This window comes from Urocampus carinirostris, chromosome 6 (assembly GCF_059441175.1).
Source record: "Urocampus carinirostris isolate Australia breed hairy pipefish chromosome 6, RoL_Ucar_1.0, whole genome shotgun sequence".
NCBI classification, from domain to species: domain Eukaryota; kingdom Metazoa; phylum Chordata; class Actinopteri; order Syngnathiformes; family Syngnathidae; genus Urocampus; species Urocampus carinirostris.
Window position 1 is genome coordinate 4972322 of NC_142354.1, and position 20725 is coordinate 4993046.

At 41.8% G+C, this 20725-nt stretch overlaps 2 protein-coding genes across 6 annotated transcripts in view; one reads left to right on the forward strand and one right to left on the reverse strand.

Moving 5' to 3' along the window:
* Positions 1-14597, reverse strand: part of ecm2 (extracellular matrix protein 2, female organ and adipocyte specific) — a 28136-nt gene extending 13539 nt beyond the window's left edge. For 2 of the 3 annotated variants that reach the window (XM_088337539.1, XM_088337538.1), the window contains exons 1-3: positions 14267-14597; positions 5489-5626; positions 1197-1355 (exon numbers count right to left, since the gene is read on the reverse strand). In XM_088337539.1, the coding sequence (XP_088193665.1) occupies positions 1197-1355; positions 5489-5624 (295 nt within the window). In that variant the 5' untranslated portion in view covers positions 5625-5626; positions 14267-14597. The remainder of the gene's footprint in view (positions 1-1196; positions 1356-5488; positions 5627-14266) is intronic. The other variant, XM_088337540.1, reaches the window with a different exon arrangement.
* Positions 1-20725, forward strand: part of cenpp (centromere protein P) — a 148777-nt gene that overhangs the window by 125702 nt on the left and 2350 nt on the right. The gene's annotated exons all lie outside the window — the stretch shown is intronic.

Below are 20725 nucleotides of genomic sequence, written 5' to 3' on the forward strand. Positions count from 1 at the left end.
AGGCTTTCCTCTTGTTCGGCTTACCCTGTCATCTTCTGTGACATGTGCCTGCTGTTATTTGCAAGTCTACCTCAGTGGTTTTCAAAATGGGGTACGTGTACCTATGGGTACGTTTTGAAAAAGAGCAACATCAATGCAAAATCACAGCACTTGCACTACACTGCCAAAAACATTTTAGTACCGTATTTTTGAGACTTTAAGGCGCACCTAAAAACCCTAATTTGGTAAGAAATTTTAATTTGCGCTTTATAACCCGGTGAGCCTTATATACCACAAAATACTGCAAGAGCATTTTACACTGAATGTCCACTAGGGTGTGCTGAATAACAACAAATCCAGAGTGACACATTAAACCTATCAAAGTAGGAACGTTTTTTTTTTTTCAAGAAAATAACTAACACAGGGGGCAGCACGGCGGCGCAGTGGTTAGCGCGCGTGCGGCACAGTTCTGAGGTCGTGGGAACCTCCTGCGTGGGTTCAAATCCAGCTCCCGGCCTTACTCTGCGGAGTTTGTATGTTCTCCCCGTGCTTGCGTGGGTTTCCTCCGGGCACTCCAGTTTCCTCCCACATTCCAAAGACATGCATTTCAGGTGAATTGGCCGGTCCAAATTGTCCCTAGGTGTGACTGAGCGAGTGAGTTGTCTGTCCCCGTGTGCCCTGCGATTGGCTGGCAACCAGTTCAGGGTGTCCCCTGCCCACTGCCCGATGATTGCTGCGATGGGCTCCAGCACCCCCGCGACCCTACTGAGGTTAAGCGGTGCAGCTGATGAGATGAGATGAGAACTAACACAGGACTATGATATGAAGTTGCACACAACAAAAGCTTTCAAGCAAAGTGCATGAAACATGCCGTGGCACTTGTGTCCCGACTGAACATGTCAAGATACAATGCATGTGGCTAACAGTAGTGACCTACTCAAACTGTCTCTTAAAGGCACAGCATGTTTAAAAGCTGGGAAATCTGCTCAGGAGGCAAAAAATAGGATGGTGAATGAAAATTGTACTATTGTATTGTATAAGATATATGGAAATAGTTTTTATCGAAAACAATTTTATGAAATATGACAAAAATCAATAAGTTGACAAGAATGTATTAGACAACCTGAAGTTAGAGGCTAGCTAGCCCCCTAGCTCAAGTCCAGCAATTTAGCATGCGTACAGCTAATTAAAGTGCTCTTTTCCTGTCAGAGGCCTACCATTTAGAACGTTGTAGCCTGAGTGATGCCCTGGTCCGTTTCTGTAGGACTCCAGCAAAACCACATTCCCATGAAAAGTCTCTGGCGGAATGCGGGGACTTTGGGTAATGTTTCTGCTCCGAGCTGGTTTTAAGCGCCCTGATCTGACCCCGGCCTGACCTGCAAAAAGCAGAAAACGCCCAAAACTTCATACCGTTTTGGCAACCACTCGGTTTATGAGGTTCTCGTGACGTTCCTCACTGGAGACTGATTCATCTCCCCGTATCATTGGCCCCCTTTCATTCAGAAACCCCGCATCCCGTGGTGGAGACCCACCTAGCATATGATGTCATTTGGACGTAGTAATATCAGCTAACTGCGTACTGGTCTGTTTTAGAAAAATGCAAGTCTAGAAATAGGTTGTGTTTAGCCCATTCAACATGGAACAAATTAAGTCCAAAAATAGTCTCATACCTGTCAACCTCAGCCAATGTATCCCCTTATTAATGATTGTTATTCCCCTTATTAAGCGATAATATACCTTAAAAACACAACGCGGCACCTATTTACTCACAGCAAGTCAGACAATGAAGAATCCAAGAACAATATTAGCATCTGCGATGACATCATCTGCTTCCAGTGACCGAGACGATCAGGACTAGAGTCAATATGGGCAAGACATTATCAGTCTAACCAAAATAAACAATTGTTCTTTTTTTTGTCCTTAATAGAAATGGTTATACGTCATACAGAAGTTGAAATGGACAAAAAAAGTATAAAATACATGGAATATACATAAGTGGACAGGCATGTAGTCATTGTGTTTACCTCGTCTAATGCAGTCCAAATTTAGCCATTAAAACGTCGTCTTTTCAACGTTTTGAATTGTTCTTTTTTTTTTTTTTTTTACTTTCACTTTTCAAAATCTTAAAGATGTTTTGGATGGGACTTTTTGAGATAACAGCAATTCAACCCAACAATTTACATGGTAAGAGGATGATAGGTTCTCGAAATTTACTCTTAGTCTTACTCTTACACAGATTCCAAAACGGTGTATGAGCTCACCATTGCGTTTGAGCCGCAACCAGAAATGACAAAAATGTGCGTTGTACATTGAGGATTATCATATACTGTATGTAATCAGATCACCTAACCGCCTGGATTTTTAGGGCACCACTACCTGTGGTGTGTCTTGGGCAAGTACAGACATAAAGGAAAATTAAATAAATGTAAATAAAGAGCTACCAAATACTAAAAATGTTTTGTAATTTACTACAGCCAGTTTATAGCAAATAATTAAATACAAATTTTCTATGAAAGCTACGAAAATTGAAAGAAAACCACGCTACAGTCATTTTTTTATCGCAAATGTTGATTCGTTCTTTTATATAAATACGTTGAGTGTAATAAATATGATACCGTTCCATTCATACTAAATGTGTACTATAAATGTATAAACGATCCCTACCTCATTATTTTAAGTGATAAAACTGTCTAAAATTACATTTTCAAAGTAGAAAATGGTGCTTTCAATTCCTACCGGGGAAAAAATAACAAATCTAAAACTTCTCTTTATTGATTCCGATGTACAATTTTCAATATTTGGCAACTCTGTAAATAATCTATTTTTTTCTACCCAGCTCTATTATAGATATATTGTTTTTGTTCAATATTCTGATGACTTTGTGAACACCAAAACTGTCAAATGTTTACAAAAAAGTTTCACCAAAATAGACCAAACATTTTATAATTTAATATTTAGGATTTCAAGTCTGTCAAGTCATCAGGTCTCCTGCTTTTCACCTATACATACATACATACACACACACACACACACACACACACATACACACATACACACATACACACATACACACATACATACATACATACATACATACATACATACATACATACATACATACATACATACATACATACATACATACATCAGTGTATGAAACTTATGACAAAAGGTTAGCGGACACCAGGGCAGACAACTCTGAAAAGTTGCCTGCCCAGCCATAAAGTTGCCTTCCCCATTTTTCCCAACTTGAAACACAATAAGACGACTAATTGCAAAAAAAACGAATTGTTGCAAAGTATTAAGGATTGATAGGGCTGTGAGGATTACATTTTTGGACTTCTCCAGTGCCTTCAATACCATACAGCCTCTGCTACTGAGTAGGAAACTGACAGAGATGGGAGTTAGCTCACACCTTGTAGAATGGATTACTGACTACCTGACAGGCAGACCCCAGTATGTGAAACAGGGGGGCTGTACATCGGACACCGTGGTTAGCAGCACAGGATCTCCGCAGGGGACTGTTCTCTCTCCGTTCCTATTCACTCTATATACATCGGACTTTAAGTACAACTCTGAGTCCTGCCATGTGCAAAAGTTTGCCGACGACACTGCAATCGTGGGATGTATCAGAAACGGGCAGGAGGAGGAGTACAGGACATTGATTCAGGACTTTTTCCAATGGAGCGACGCAAACCACCTGCACCTAAACACCACCAAGACCAGAGAGATGGTGGTGGACTTCAGGAGAACCAGAACTCACCCGGTTCCTGTAACCATCAAGGGAGAATGTGTAGAATTTGTCCAGACCTACAAATACCTGGGTGTGCAACTGGACAACAAACTGGACTGGACTGCCAACACAGAAGCTCTATGTAGGAAAGGGCAAAGCCGACTTTACTTCCTCAGAAGGCTGGCCTCCTTCAACATCTGCAAAAAGCTCCTGAAAATATTCTATGAGACAGTAGTGGCAAGCGCCCTCTTCTATGCGGCAGCGAGTTGGGGAGGCAGCGTCAAGAAGAAGGATGCCTCTCGTCTCAATAAACTGGCTAGGAAAGCGAGCTCTGTTGTGGGCAAAGAGCTGGACAGCCTAACAACAGTAGCTGAGAGACGAGCACTGAAAAAGCTGAGCTCAATCATGGACAATCCATCGCATCCACTACACAGCATTATCTCCAGACAGAAGAGCAGTTTCAGCGACAGACTGCTGTCACTGTCTTGTACTACGGACAGACTGAAGAGATCCTTTCTTCCTCATGCCATGAGGCTCTTTAACTCCACCCAGCAGAGTAAAGGCCCACATTAAACCACACCACCTACATTGGATATTACCGAATCTTACTGCAATATGTATTCTGTGTAGCACTATTTAGTTACTCTATATAACACGCTACAGTGGGCATTTGCACGTCACACTGGGTATTTGTATATTGTATTCTTTTGGCTTTATTATTGTACTGTTCTCAGCTCAGGGATGCTGCTGGAAATGTGAATTTCCCTCCGGGGATGAATAAAGTATCTATCTATCTATCTATCTATCTAACTATCTATCTATCTATCTATCTATCTATCTATCTATCTATCTATCTATCTATCTATCTAATCAGAATATATAACACAACAACACTTTATAATTAAGTTTATTATAAATCTACTTGTAACATTCATTGCATGTATATGACATCGCTGTTTTTCCATCTGCCATCAGTATGTACCTGTATTTACTCATCTTCATTCATGCAATTTTTGCATTGTGTCGTGTGCTATAAGCCACGTGAAATCCTCTTTCCACTATGCTTTTAATGTACGTCTACGTTTTGTAGCGTCATAAATTTTGTTAGCTTCTTTCGAATCTTTCTTCTGGGACTGAGGTGTTTTAGGCTTGATTCCTAACCACTTATCCATTTTTTTTGTGTTCTTTGTGCATCTACTTTGGAAAATGATATGCAAATGCGCGACCTTATGACGCTCAGTTTGCAAATTGCCAAACGAACCGAAATTCACAATTTTCCAAACCGAACGAAGATTTCAAAATCGGAATAAAGCAAACGTTTGATTTGAAAAAAAAAAAAATAAATAAATAAATAAAAATAAAAACAAAAGATTTTTTTTTTTCCTTTCTTGAAAAGGTTTTCGGCCACCCGGGCAGAGACGTTGTGTAAGTTGTACGCTAGACTTAAAAGATGCAAGCCCCCGCCGTCCGGGCAGACGTAATTTCAGACACTGCATACATACATACATACATTATGTATCTATATATATATATATATATATATATATATATATATATATATATATATATATATATATATATATATATATATTTGTAGGCATGGAATAGCCAATGTGACATTGAAATTATATGAGATGTTGTTGTCCTGTTTGAGATTAAAGAATAAACCTTGAGTGATTTAACGCCTCCTTACACTTGCTATCCCTTTTGTTGAATTCAGAACTCATATCTCTGAGTATTTTTTGTTACATTTTTGCTAAGTAAAAAACAGCGTACCTTTCCCGTCCCGTTTCCTCTTCATCCGTCTCGTTCTGCCAAACATCTTGGGGGTCTTATCTTGACCATTCTGCCCGTCCGTCAGGCTGAAAACCAGAAGCAGCCACAGAGTCGCCAGCAGCAGTCCTGTCCTCATACCTTAACATACAGAAACACACACAACCGTTTCTGGTATTCCCCCAAACTGACGGAAAAGAAACCTAATTTTTTTTTACTTTTGTACCTGCAGCACCTGAACGCAACAGACTGCTGCTGGCCATCATATACTGTAGTAACCTTTTGTGTGTGTGCCTGTGTGTGTGTCTGCTTGTTTAATGGGTAGTCTGCGGTCCTTGTCATTATCAGAGGATCCGTCGTTTCACACACCTTATAGTTTAGTCTGTATACAGTGACATAGACGCACTTCCCTGTTCCAACCATGCTTTGTAGGTGTGTGCAAGTTAGAACTATGTTCTTTTTTTTCTTTTAAAGCAGGGGTCAAGGACTTATGGGTCACGAGCCAGATCTGGTTTCTTTTCACAAGTATATCTGGCCCGGAGATCAAATTTGTCTGACTTTCCAATTTTGGTGTATGCAAAGCCAAAAACAGCTAAGTATGCCAATTGTCTGGTCCAAAATATATAGGGCACAGTTTCAACTACAGTTTACACTCACTGTGTTACACTAACAGACTGTTTTGGCTGTACGTCTCCTTTATATCAACATACCTGTCAACCTGTACGTTTTTGCCGTACAAAGTACGTTTATCATGCATTTTAAGATGTGTACGACGTACAAGAAAATCTGCACGGAAAAACACAAATTTGTCAATTATGGGTACACCGACTATCACGAAACGGCAAATGAATCAAGTCAAACAAGTTCGCCGCGGTAGCCTCTATCTCGGTATCGTTTTTTTTCGTTGCAAACGAAGCGAGCGTTTGATGCTACTGTGCGCATGCGTCTGCCGCTGGAGTGCTTAATTTCGACTCCCCTGCAAAATCCTTTGCCCCTTGCGTGAACGCGCATTCTGCTGCGCTTCCGACAATAGCGATCGTATTATATATAATAAGCTTATTAAAACAATAAGGCTATTGTCGGAAGCGCAGCAGAATGCGCGTTCACTCCAGGGGGGGAGGATTTTGCAGGGGAGTCGAAATTAGGCACAACACCGGAAGACTCCTCAACAGCTGCAGAAGTGATGTTTTGCCATTTCATCGCAGAGCACAACATACGTCACAGTTGCCGATCACTTCACAAGGCTTATAAAAAACATGTTTCCCAGTCACAAGGCTGCAAAGGTTTGTATTTTCTGTCCTTGTTAAATAGTCTGATTGAAGTTTAAAATACAAGCATCAATGGTTGACATTGTGGTTTGGTTTACAAATTAGAAATGCCAACTAATTTTTTCCTCCCAAAAAATATTTATTTACAAATTTAAATTTAAAGATTTATCAATGGATATTTTAGCTACGCTGATAACAATTGTTCCTGATTTTTTTACTTTATTATTAAGAATATGTACAGAACGATATAATGAAACACATGTACAATATAACATGTTAATATAACATGTTAAATTACATAAATAAACACGTTTGGAAAAAAAATATATCGTGTAAGATTATTTTGTATTTTGTAAGGGAAAATACGACACTTTGTAAGGGCATGGAACCGTGGAGGTTGACAGGTATGTATCAGAGGTCCGGAAGCTATGGCTAACGACCGAGATATCGCTCTTTTCATGAGTACATATGGCTCGGAGATCAAGTGCTACTCATCCAAAGATCCTCCGAATCGTTTGAATTTTGACAAGCTCCATTCAAGCAATGCTGATAACATAAGAAGTTTAGTCCAGTATATTTAGGACAAGTTTTAACTACAGTTTACAGTCATGGTGTCACACTAACAGACCCCGTTTTGATTGTACATCGCAATGGAATACTTTATATGGAAGTTTATCGAATGATTTTTTTAACCTTAAGATGAAAACCCACAAACAAACTGTAAAGATCCAAAATCGACATCCGAATACAAAGCTGATTGGGGAAACGGTAGGGGTGGGCGGAGCTATGCACACACAGTACGTTTCCCTCTCTCTCAAACGCACTGAAGGGAATGCAACCGTATTCTTTTCGTTTGTAGTTTTTGTAACACTTTTTCAAAAGAAGTCTGCTTGCATCTTGTTTTGAAAATCATTACTTCCGGGAAAAAAAATAAAGGTCAAAATGACCCTCAACAATCTTAAGTAATTGTTGTGAGGGAGACTAGTTTAAAGTGGTGTATTTGTTGATATGGGTCACAGTCTCTGGCATTTTATCATTTCGCAAATTTTGATAAGTCACCTAACGTCACACAGTGAAAAAATGCACTGAATAATTACTCCTTGTTTTGAAAGCGGGTTTGGCGGTTTTGCTAAATTTCCTAAAATATATGGGATGGCTTTCGTAGATTTGTTGATATGGGATACAAGTTCTGTCATTATTATTATTTAATCTATTTTATCAAGTCATCAAATGTCACACAGTGAAATAAAATGTGCTGATAATTTAGCGTTCTTCTGGAGTTCGGGTTTGGCGATTTTGTTGAATTCGTGTCCTAAACTATATAGCGTGGCTCTCCCAAAAAGAAAAGTGATTCAAAAAGAATCCCGACCTCTTTTTTAATAGTGCCTCCTAGTGATTAAATAAACAACAATAATGAGCCAAAATACATGAACTATCATAAAACATAGCAGTTTTTTTAAATACTCATAGAAACGGGGAATGGAATTTTCCTATCTGAAGGCTCCTCACCTTGTTTCTCCTTGCAAGTTTAATATTTAAAATGTATGTTTTCTCCTTATTTGAGTGTCTACTAAAGTTTTGAAATTAAACGTCACATTATAACAAAAACAAACTCACAGCGAATTACCAAAATAAATCACTTGTATTACCCCCCTGAACGACAGTGACCACAAATAATAACTTTATTCTGTCATTTAAGTTATCACAATGATTCAAGCTAAAAAAACAAAACCGTTAAAATTGTGCCAGGAATTCATTTTGAAACATTTTTGACACACTGTGTGCCTGGAGATATTTGAATGAAAAAAATGTGCCATGGCTAGAAAAAGGTTGGGAAACACTGCATTCGATGCATTCAGGACATATCTCATATAGTGTTGCATGCCTAAAAGAATTGAGCCCCGATGATATTTGTACTGTAGTTGATTGTGGTCTTAAATATCGTTTTTGCTGCCCCCATGTGGATAAGTGAAAGTCCCTCACTTCCCAGACAAAACTGTGCTGTCATGTCAAAGGAAGGGTTAATTCTTTTTCCTAAGATTCAAAAAGGAAAGTGAGTACCTAATGTTTTGAGCATTGCGTGGGCTCACATAGAAGAAAAAGGGGGGTGGGGGGACTGTGGAAAATCGTTTTTCCATGAAGATCCTGGATATACAGGCTCACATGGCGCTCCAACACTGAAACCAAACAGCTCTGTAGTGTGTGCACGCTAATGAAAGCCAGACAATCATATGAGTGGCCTTCATTTGAAAGTTTACGACCTTTTACATGTATTTTAATCAAAACACTTACCACTAAAGGACAAAAAAGCACAAATGAGTTTGCAACGATAATCATCTAACAATGTATAATTCACGATTCAAAAGACATGTATTTACACTTTAACTAATGGTTGGAAAACTCTTGTCTCATCTGGGCTTGATTCCCCGCCAAACCCTTCGAAAGTGGATTTAGTACTCGAAATTTGCTGCCATGCTCCACCCACATTTATGAGCAAAAATGCATCTTTTACCGATTTTGTTGTCCTGTCCATCTCATGTATCTATTTTACCTATCTCTTAACAATCAGATTAGTTATTGGAGAAACTAGATCCAGCCAGGCTAGTCTAAAACTACTTTGCCAAGGTTACGTTTAAAAAAGAACCCGTCATAGGCAAAATCCATGAGGTCGATTCTTCATTTCATGGCCAATTTTCAATTAAGAATATCAGTGTTGTCTTAAAGAAAAATACAATAATCCGTTTCTGTATCGTGCTTACTTTTCATCATGCATTCTGTTCTGCATTCTGATTGGCTAAACCAGGGGTCAGTAATAGGTAGCTCTGGAGCGCAATCCGGGTCTATTGGCTCCTTGGCGCTTTTTCAAAATGTTTGATAATGGAAAATGATATGGTTTCTGTAGTTGAACAAACACGACAAACATTCTTAATATTTTCCGATTAATATACTTTGTCGTCGTTTCGTCGGACCTGCGGCCGCATGTAGTGGACACTCGGGTGAAGAGAGGGGCGGAGCTGTCAACTGATCACCACCTGGTGGTGAGTTGGCTTCGATGGTGGGGGAAGATGCCGCCCCGACCTGGCAAACCCAAGCGTCTTGTGAGGGTCTGTTGGGAACGGCTGGCAGAATCTACTATCGGAAGAAGTTTCAATTCACACCTCCGGCAGAACTTTGCCCATGTCCCGAGGGAGGCGGGGGACATTGAGTCCGAGTGGACCATGTTCCGCGCCTCCATTGTCGAAGCGGCTGATCGGAGCTGTGGCCGTAAGGTAGTCGGTGCCTGCCGTGGCGGAAACCCTCAGACCCGTTGGTGGTCACCGGCGGTGAGGGATGCCGTCAAGCTGAAGAAGGAGTCTTATCGGGCCTTCCTGGCCTGTGGGACTCAGGAAGCAGCTAATAGGTATCGGCTGGCCAGGCAGAATGCAGCTTCGGCGGTTGCCGAGTCCAAAACTCGGGCACGGGAGGAGTTTGGCGAGGCCATGGAAGCCGACTTCCGAACGGCTTCGAGGAAATTCTGGTCCACCATCCGGCGTCTTGGGGGGGAAGCGGTGTGCCGTCGACACTGTGTATAGTGCCGATGGGGCGCTGCTGACCTCGACCCGGGACGTTGTGAATCGGTGGGCGGAGTACTTCAAAGACCTTCTTAATCCCACCGACACGTCCTCCTCTGAGGAAGCAGAGCCTGAGGACTCTGGGTTGGGTTCTCGTATCTCTGGGGTTGAAGTCACCGAGGTGGTCAAAAAACTCCTCTGTAGCAAGGCCCCGGGGGTCGATGAGATCCGCCCAGAGTTCATTAAGGCTCTGGATGTTGTGGGCGTGTCATGGTTGACACGCCTCTGCAACATCGCGTGGACATCGGGGACAGTGCCTCTGGACTGGCAGACTGGGGTGGTGGTTCCTGTCTTTTAGAAGGGGGACCGGAGAGTGTATTCCAACTACAGGGGAATCGCACTTCTCAGCCTCCCTGGTAAGGTCTATTCAGGGGTACTGGAGAGGAGGGTCCGCCAGGAAGTCGAATCTCTGATTCAGGAGGAACAGTGTGGTTTTCGTCCTGGCCGTGGAACACTGAACCAGCTCTATACACTCTGCAGGGTCTTTGATGGTGCATGGGAGTTTGCCTGTCCGGTCTACATGTGTTTTGTGGACTTGGAGAAGGCATTCGACCGTGTTCCTCGGGAGGCCCTATGGGGGGTGCTTCGGGAGTATGGGGTACCGCACAGTCTTATCCGGGCTGTTCGGTCCCTGTATGCCCGGTACCAGAATTTGGTCCGCATTGCCGGCAGTAAGTCGGATTCGTTCCCGGTGAGGGTCGGGCTCCGCCAGGGCTGCCCTTTGTCACCGATTCTGTTCATAACTTTTATGGACAGAATTTCTAGGCGCAGCCTTGGTGGGGATGGAGTCCAGTTTGGGGGCCTCAGCATTGCGTCACTGCTTTTTGCAGATGACGTGGTACTGTTGGCTTCCTCATGCCGTGATCTTCAGCTCTCGCTGGAGCGATTCGCAGCCGAATGTGAAGCGGCCGGGATGAGGATCAGCACCTCCAAATCCGAGGCCATGGTACTCAGTCGGAAGAGGTTGGTATGCTCCCTCCGGGTCGGGGAGGAGGTCTTGCCCCAAGCGGAGGAGTTCAAGTATCTTGGGGTTTTGTTCACGAATGAGGGTAGGATGGAACGGGAGATCGACAGACGGGTCGGTGCAGCGTCTGCCGTCATTCGGACCCTGTACCGGTCCGTCGTGGTGAAGAGGGAGCTGAAAGGCAAAGCTCTCGATCTACCGGTCGATCTACGTTTCTACCCTCGCCTATGGTTATGAACTTTGGGTCATGATCGAAAGAACACGATCCCGGATACAAGTGGCCGAAATGAGTTTCCTCCGCAGGGTGGCTGGGTTCTCCCTTAGAGATAAGGTGAGAAGCTCAGTCACCTGGGAGGGACTCTGTGTAGAGCCACTGCTCCTCCACGTTGAGAGGAGCCAGTTGAGGTGGCTCGGGCATCAGATAAGGATGCCTCCTGGACGCCTCCCTCGGGAGGTGTTCCGGGCATGTCCCACCGGCAGGAGGCCCCGGGGGAGTCCCAGGACACGTTGGAGAGACTATGTCTCTCGGCTGGCTTGGGAACGCTTCGGGGTCCCGTCGGATGAGCTGGAGGAGGTGGCTGGGGATAGGAACGTCTGGGCTTCCCATTTAAGGCTGCTGCCCCCGCGACTCGACCACGGATAAGCGGAAGATAATGGATGGATGGATGGAGATATATAATATATAAAGTATTTGACCACCCTGCTATTTTGCTATTTCTCCCACTTAGAAATCATGGAAGGCTCTGATATTTTCATTGTAGGTGCATGTCCACTGTGAGAGAGAGAAACTAAAAAGACAAATCCAGAAATTACAATGCATGATTTTTAACAATTTATTTGTGTGATACAGTTGCAAATAAGTATTTGAACACCTGTGTATCATCTAAAACTCTGAAAGACCAGTTAGTCCGCCCATTGGAGGTCCACCTGCCCTCCATCCTGATTTGATTTTATTTTTTTTATCATCCTGAATCAGATGAACCTATTTGAGGTCGTTAGCTGCATAACGACACCTGTCCACCCCATACTATCAGTAAGACTTTAACTTGTAACATGACGAAGACCTAAGAGCTGTCCAAAGACACCAGAGTCAAAATTGTACACCTCCACATGCTGGAAAGGGCTTCTGAACAATTCCCAAGCAGCTGGGTGAAAAAAGGTCCACTGTTGTAGCAATCATTAGAAAATAGAAGAAGCTAAACATGACGGTCAATCTCAATCTGAGTGGAGCTCCTTGCAAGATATCACCTCGTGGGGTCTCAATGATTCTAAGAAAGGTGAGGAATCAGCCCGGTACTACACGACAGGAGTTTGTCAATGACCTAAAAAGAGCAGGGACCACCGTTTCCAAAGTTTCTGTTGGTTAAACAGTAAGACATCATGGTTTGAAATCGTGCATGGCATGAAATGTTCCTCTGTTTAAACCAGGATATGTCAAGGCCCATCTTAAGTTTGCATATGACCATTTGGATGATACAGAGGAGTAATGGGAGAAAGTTTTGTGGTCAGAAAAGACCAAAATAGAATTTTGGGGGTCATAATTCCACTAAGCACGTTTGGAGGAAGAAGAATGAAGGGTACAATCTGAAGAACACCATCCCTAATGTGAAGCATTGGGTGCTTTGGGGTGTTTTTCTGCACATGGGACAGGACGAGTGCACTGCATTAAAGAGAGGATGACTGGGGCCGTGTATTGTGAGATTTTGGGGAACAACCTCCTTCCCTAAGTCAGAGCATAGAAGATGGGTCTTGGCTGGGTCTTCCAACACCACAACATTCCTAAGAACACAGACAGGAAAACCAAGTTGTGGCTCCATAAGAAGCATATCAAGGTTCTAGCTTGGCCCGGCCAGTCTCCAGGCCTGAACCCAATCGAAAAACTCCATGTTTCTCAGTGACAGCCCAGAAATCTGACTGATCTAGAGAAGATATGTGTGGAGGAGTGGGCCGAGATCCTTCCTGCAGAAGGTACAAACCTGGCGAAAGACTACAGGAAACTTTGACCTCTGCAAACACAAGCCACTGTATCAAATATTAACATTCATTTTCTCAGGTGTTCAAATACTTATTTGCAGCTACATCACACATATTAATCGTTAAAAAATGATGCATTGTGATTTCTGGATTTTTCTTTTTAGTTTATCTTTCTCACAGGGGACATGCACCTATGATGAAAATTTCAGACCCCACCATGATTACTAAGTGGAAGAAATAGCAAAATAGCAGGGTGTTTAAATACTTTTTTTCTTCACTGTATATACATATATATATAGATACGTTTCACCAACTCTTTCAGTTTGGGGGCTACAGTCCTTTTTCATTCTCAACATTTTGGCTTGGCCCACATTATATTGTATTTTCAGAACCAGTTAAGGTGCTCCTCAGGGTGTCTTAGTGCGCTACCTGGGATGTGAGCTGCATGTTGGAGACCCCTGATTTAAATAAACAACTGTAATAGAGCTACTTTTAACCAAGTTCAAAGTCTTTGGCTTATTCAGACTTTTTGGTGGGTCTGCTGATTATGTCTCCTAAATGTAGTGTTGAAAAACAATCTTACGTAAGCATTTCGATTTCTAAGCTTGGAGAAACAAATAGATTGGAGTACTTTAAACTTTGGCGGATTACTTCTGTCATTTTGCAGGCTCCTTCACATTAAAGTCTGTTAACTAAATTTCATGCGTCTACGTCCAAGTGGCTTCAAGGTCTGCTGGCTTCAAGTGAGGCCTGCTGGCGTCCATTTTGGCTCCGATGACCAAATATGGTGCTTGCCTGCTCAAAGGGAAAAATGTTACATAAACGCTGATGACGACTTCCAACAATGAGATATTTTCTCGGCATCTTTAACATGATGAGTTGTCCAAATACGATATCAGGTGAAATGCAAGAAAAGTGAGTGGGGGGCGGAGCAAATGTCAGACGGATAGGAAGTGGTACTTACTGGATCTTTGTTGGGCAAATTCCTCCTCTTGTACTTGCTTTTCCTCCTCCCGATGTGGAATCCTCTTGAAGTATGTGTGTGGGTCTGTTGTGCGTTAGTTCAGAGTGTGAGTCTTGTCAAAAAATTTTGTGCGAATATCTGGTCGGGATTTTGCAAGTGAGCGAGTTTAGTGCAACAGCATTCATGCAAGCAAGGAGAGAGAGTGCAATAGAGACAGAGAAAAAAAGAGTGAGAGACGGAGAAAAATAAACGGAAAGAGTCGCAGAATTTGGGTCTGAAAAGAGGTCAGAGTTCACAGGAAAGCCAAATACTCACTGTGGTGTCAGTAAACAGAAGAAAATGTAAATGAAACTAACAGGAGAGTGCTAAATGGCTCCTTTCAATTTGAAAATTGGTTGTTCTTCCCTATTTGACCAATCAGAGACAGGAAACTGCTGGTGTAATCTCAGAGAGAACACGTTTCCACTGGGATTGGTTGTTTAGTTTTACAGTCAAGGTCTTAAAAACTTGAAAAAGTCTTAAATTTGATAAACACTAATTAAGTCATTGAAAAGGTCTCAAATTTTGTCTACAAGTCTTAGATTTAACTCTTACTTTTGTCTGTGTGATATAGCTAATAACTGTATAATAAGTAAGCTAAAAAAAAGTATGGAATGTTGTGTCATAAATATTTTCCGATAAATACAATATGTCCATCTGAAAATGCAGATTTTTACGTTTTACGGTCAGTCTTTAAACCGCTGTCGTCGTCGGAGTAACTTAGGGATGGGAACCTGTTGGTTTAAATGGTTGTGGTTGAGTGATTAAAATAGGACTGGGATCTGGCTGTAGCAGGGAATGGGTACATGGGATCGCTTAGCTGATGCCCAAACCCTTTGAGCGGCAGTGCCCCTATTGTTCTGCGCGGTGAGGTTATGGCAGCAGTTGGGCTCGGACAGTCTGCCCCATGGTCGCCTAACTGACATCTGGAACCTGTCACAGCGTGGGCGTCAGGCACGGCGGGATAAGGAAGGCAGTCGGGCGCAGAGCTCCGTCACGGGCTCACCTGCCTGACGTCCCGGACTGGTCGCGACGGCACGACGCTCCACCTAAGTTGGTCATGCTTTTGTCCCTCCAGATAAAAGGGGACAAAAGAAAGCGGCCATGTCACTCGGGTCAGGGTGACACAACACACTTTTTTGTTCAACAGCATGGCCCGACAGCTTTCACTGGTTTACCCCTGCCACATCATACAGGTGCCCTGCCCATCCCTTAGAACGCGTCCAAACATCCAACTATCCTTTTACAACACCTCTCCGCTCATTCCTATCACCAACAAGAGCTCTAGCTTCCACTATATTTAGACCTTTTTCCTGCAGTGCACTCATGACACCATCCATCCACGTCAATCGGGACCTTCCTCTTGGTCTCCTTCCATTTACTTCTGCTCTGTAGATCCTCTTCAACATTCGCTCCTCATCCATCCTCTCCATGTGTCCAAACCTTCCAAGTACTCTCTTATCCACACGCTTGATCAGTTCCACTACTACTCCAGTTATGTCCCTCACAATTTCACTTCTCAATCAATCCAATCTTGTCACTCGAGAAATAGACCTTGTGGTGAGGGGCCCTCTTCTCGTGAGAGGTAAGAGAATTCTCCCAAGGTGGTCCGCTGCGTGTCGTAAGAGGCAACTAAAGTGGAGGGAGCGAGGGGACTGGGGATCCTCTCCTCTCTATCTCTACTCCCTAAGAGACAGCAAGACAAAGAAAGGTCTCGCAAACCCTAGTAATAGGGTCACTAAATGTGAGAGGATGTGGAAGTAAAGCAACTGAGTGGAAGAAAGAGGAGATCGGAAGGATGATGACTAAAAGGAAGGTTGATGTGTTAGCCTTGAGTGAAACAAAGATGAAAGGAAAGGGTAAATTAATGCTTGGAATTATGTATGGTAGCAAGTCTGGAGTTACGGGTCAACATGCTAGAGAAGGAGTGGCTGTGCTTGTGAGTGATAAAGAAAAGGAAAAACTGGTGGAGTGGAAACAGCAAAAGTCAACCAGGGATAATGGAAAGCGACCATGTGTCTTAAGTTAGACGGGCCAAAGGAGCACGCCATTTCTAAAATAATAACTTGTCATGTTAACACTATGTTTTTACTATGATATTACCAGGTTAATTATTGGAAGCAGGGTAACTGAGTGGTCAACCAAAAAAAAAAAAAAAGGAAAATCCCAATGACCTAGCACTGGTGAGCTATTTTCAGAACAGGTCTGCGGGTACCTCAGCTGTCTGAAGGGGGCGCCACATTGAAGACCCCTGCATTAGTGCAGAAGCCACATTGTTTAATATGCAGGAAAAACAAGCTGCTTGTTTTGTTGACAGTACAGTAGCCATAATTTCACCTTTCAATATTTTAAACTATTTAAAAAAAATACCCACAAAGTTCAGACCTGGGTGGTTAAAGTTACCTTAATACAGGGGTGGGCAGACTACTGCTTGCTGGCCCATGCAGTCCACCAGGCTTTTTCATCTGGCGTGCCGGACAAAAACGATCAAAATATAATTAAAATATATATAATAATATATAATGTACTACTTATACTTTTTATATTGATGCCAACTTTGTCCCTGTTGTGTGTATACAACAAATATACTACTGCAAAATGACTACAAAACTAAATATTATATTTAGTGCTTAAAACAGGGAACCAATACAATATTTATAGTACTTAGTACAAAAATATTACTACATCAATACTATAATATAAAATACTAGTACAGAATAAGTACCACAGAAATGGTACAAAAATACAACTGGAATTATTTAAATATACTTCTTCAGAAACCCTACATAATACCACAACAGTAATACATAATACCAAAATACAACCATAGAAAATTTGCGACAGAAATACTACAAAAATACAAATACAGTATACTACAAAAATGCTACTATGGCAACACTACTAAAATACCTCTATGAAAACCTTTATGTAAATGCAGACCATTTATTATTTACAATGGAAATTCTACAAATATACTACAAAAATAAAACTACATGCAAAAAACTTTACTACAAAAATCCAACTGGTGAAATACTACAAAAGTGAAATAATTGGATAGGTTTCTAGGATCAGCTTCTTAGCTAAATTTTTGTTGGACCCAATCCGGCCCCCGACAAATAGTTGCCCACCCTTAATACATCATGTTTAATGTGATGTAGATCATTCTATCACCCCTCAACGTCCATTCAAACATAGTTACGTTTTTCCCCTTTCTGCCATTTGACTGCCCTCAAACTAGCTTGGGTCGCCCTCTCCTGGTGACTAGCACTTAACACATACCAGATCACGTTAACCCATCAAACGTGTGTCAAAACAAATAGTACTGGTTTTCATGATTACCAAAACCATGATTTATATTTTCTAATTTAAAAAGATTTTCAGAATGTTTTGGTCAAAATTTGCAACGGTTTAGGGTTAGTAGTGATGAGTGCAACTACAGAAACTTAACTACAGAAATACTAAAACAAATTACAAAATACAGTATTACTAAAAAGTCAAGTCATTTTTATTTGTATAGCCCTTAATCACAAATAGTCTTTAAGGGCTTCACAAGTTATTACAGGTACATATAAGAAGTTTAGGTTATTCGTATGCTATAGAGTAGAAGTGAGTTTTAAGCTTAGATTTAAACATTTCCACTGAGGTTGCAGATCGGATCTCAGGGGGAAGATCATTCCACAACACCGGTGCCCGGATGGAGAACGCTCTCGAACCAGCGGAACACTTCTTGGCTCTTGGGATCACCAGGAGACCGGCGCTCTCGGAACGAAGGCTTCGGGCCGGGACATAGGGGGAAATCAGATCTGAAAGATATGAGGGGGAAAGTCCATGTATGATTTTGTATAGTAATAGGAGAACCTTAAATTCGCATCTTAGGCTAACAGGGAGCCAATGCAGGTTAGCCAAAATTGGGGTGATGTGATCGTACTTTTTTGTCCTTGTTAAAAGCCTCGCTGCAGCATTTTGTACCAGCTGAAGACTCTTGAGTCTGGTCATCGGAAGACCGGAAAGTAGTGCATTGCAGTAGTCGAGACGGGAGGTAACAAACGCGTGAATTATGATTTCCGCATTTGACTGAGAAAGTATAGGACGAATTTTAGCAATGTTACGGAGATGGAAGAAAGCGTTTCTAGTAATTTTCTTCACATGTGTTTGAAAGGACAGATCGGGGTCGAAAATGACACCTAAATTTTTAAGTGAGTCGCTCTGTGTGATGTGGCAATTGTCTATGTTCACAGCGGTTTTAGAGAATAAGTCACGGGACTTAGATGGACCAATAACTAACATTTCAATCTTTTCAGAGTTAAGACGCAGGAAATTGAGTGACATCCACTCTTTTAACTCAGTGAGGCAGGCCTCCAAATTTCCACAGTTTAGTGTGGCAGATTCCTCCATCGGGAGATAGAGTTGAGTGTCATCTGCGTAGCATTGGAAACTGATATTATACTTACGAATAATATCACCTAGTGGAAGCATATAAATGCTGAAGAGAAGGGGGCCAAGCACTGAACCCTGCGGAATACCACAAGTATCACTAAATGGCTCAGATGTCAATTCGCCATATTTAACGCAGTGTGTCCTATCTGAGAGGTAGGATCTGAACCATAAGAGGACGTTTCCTGAGAGACCAATCCATTTTTCCAACCGTTCTAGCAAGATATTATGGTCCACTGTGTCAAATGCAGCACTAAGGTCCAGCAGCAGCAAAAGTGATGATGCGCCAGAGTCCATTGCCCGTAGGAGATCATTCGTTACCTTAATCAGTGCTGTCTCAGTAGAGTGGTTAGCCCTGAATCCTGATTGCATTGATTCAAAGAGATTGTTCTCGGACATGAAATCATTCAGCTGCTGTGCCACTACTTTTTCAAGTATTTTAGAAAGAAACGGTAGGTTTGACACAGGTCTATAATTACATAAGTTTTCTGGATCAAGGTTGGGTCGTTTCAGTGTGGGTTTAATGACGGCGGACTTAAAAGCAGCTGGAACTACACCTGAGGAGAGTGATATGTTTAAAATATTTAGAACTGAAGGTGCAAGAACGCCAAAGAGACCTTTAATAAGTGAACCTGGAAGTGGGTCGAACTGGCAAGTCGTCGGTTTGGCCGTATTCACCATCTGTTTAAGATTATCGAGTGACAGTTCACTAAAACGGGACAAAATCCCTGGACAGCCACCATGTCGTGCATCTATAGATTTGAGTGCTTTAGTATGTGTTGAATTAATACCTGTACTGTCTTTAGCAATTTCTTCCTGTATGCTTTGGATCTTCTTAGTAAAGAAGACCATTGTGTCGTGGGCAGAATGAGTGGGGCTATCTGGGATAGTCTGTTGCCTTGTGAGCGATGCTACAGTGTCGAAAAGGACCTTGGGATTGTTCTTTTGTGACGCAATCACCTTCGAAAGGTAGGCTGATTTTGCAGAGGCCAGGGCCGCTTTATACTTCAACAAACTATCACACCAGATTTGATGGAAAACTTTAAGCTAAAAAGTACTACTGATATACTACAAAAATTCTACTATGACATTACTGCGAAAATACAATTATAGAAATACCGCAAGAGTACTACACAAATTGCAATGGAAATACTAGAAATATGCTACTAATACTACTACTGGAAATGTCATCATCATTGAATGATTGAACCCTTTGCTGGTTGAGTTTAGAATTATGATAAAAACACAAAGATTTTCGGGACTATTTTTTTTTTTTTTTTTTTGGGGAATAATTAGTATTTAATAATTAGTTAGATGAGGCAGCACGGCAGATGAGTGGTTAGTGCATCCACAGCATAGTTCTGAGGTCATGAGTTCAAATCCAGCTATCAGCCTCCCTGTGCAGAGTTTGCATGTTCTCACTGTGCCTGTAATTGAACGGTCCAAATTGTCTATGTGTGAATGAGCGAGTGAGTTCTCTGTCCCTGTGTCCCAGTTCAGGGTGTCTTCTACCCACTGCCTGAAGATAGCTAGTATTGGCTCTGGCACCCTCGCAACCTTACTAAGGATAAGCGGTGCAGATAATGGATGGATAGATGTTTGATTATTCAAATGTATCACTGAATATGTATTGATAATTTCATGGGTTTTCGAGTTACATTAGTTTTATTATTTAATCATTATTTATTTAATCATTAAATGATAACTTTGATTAATTTATGAATTCAGTTGTTATAAATGCTCATTTAGTTTACATACATACATAAGTATTTACTTGCTACCTTATTTGTTCAATGTATCCTTTTATTTTCTTCTGTGTTTCTTTGAGGTGTTCTTGTAAGTCCTTGAATCTGTTAATACAACTTTCAAAATCCAGCTGGGTCCAGTTTTAACAAAAGGTCTCTTGTGAAGATGTGACTTCCTTACTTTGCTTGGTTAACTTTCATTTTCCGTTTTGTCAAATTCACACCCCTTTCCTCTTTCCTA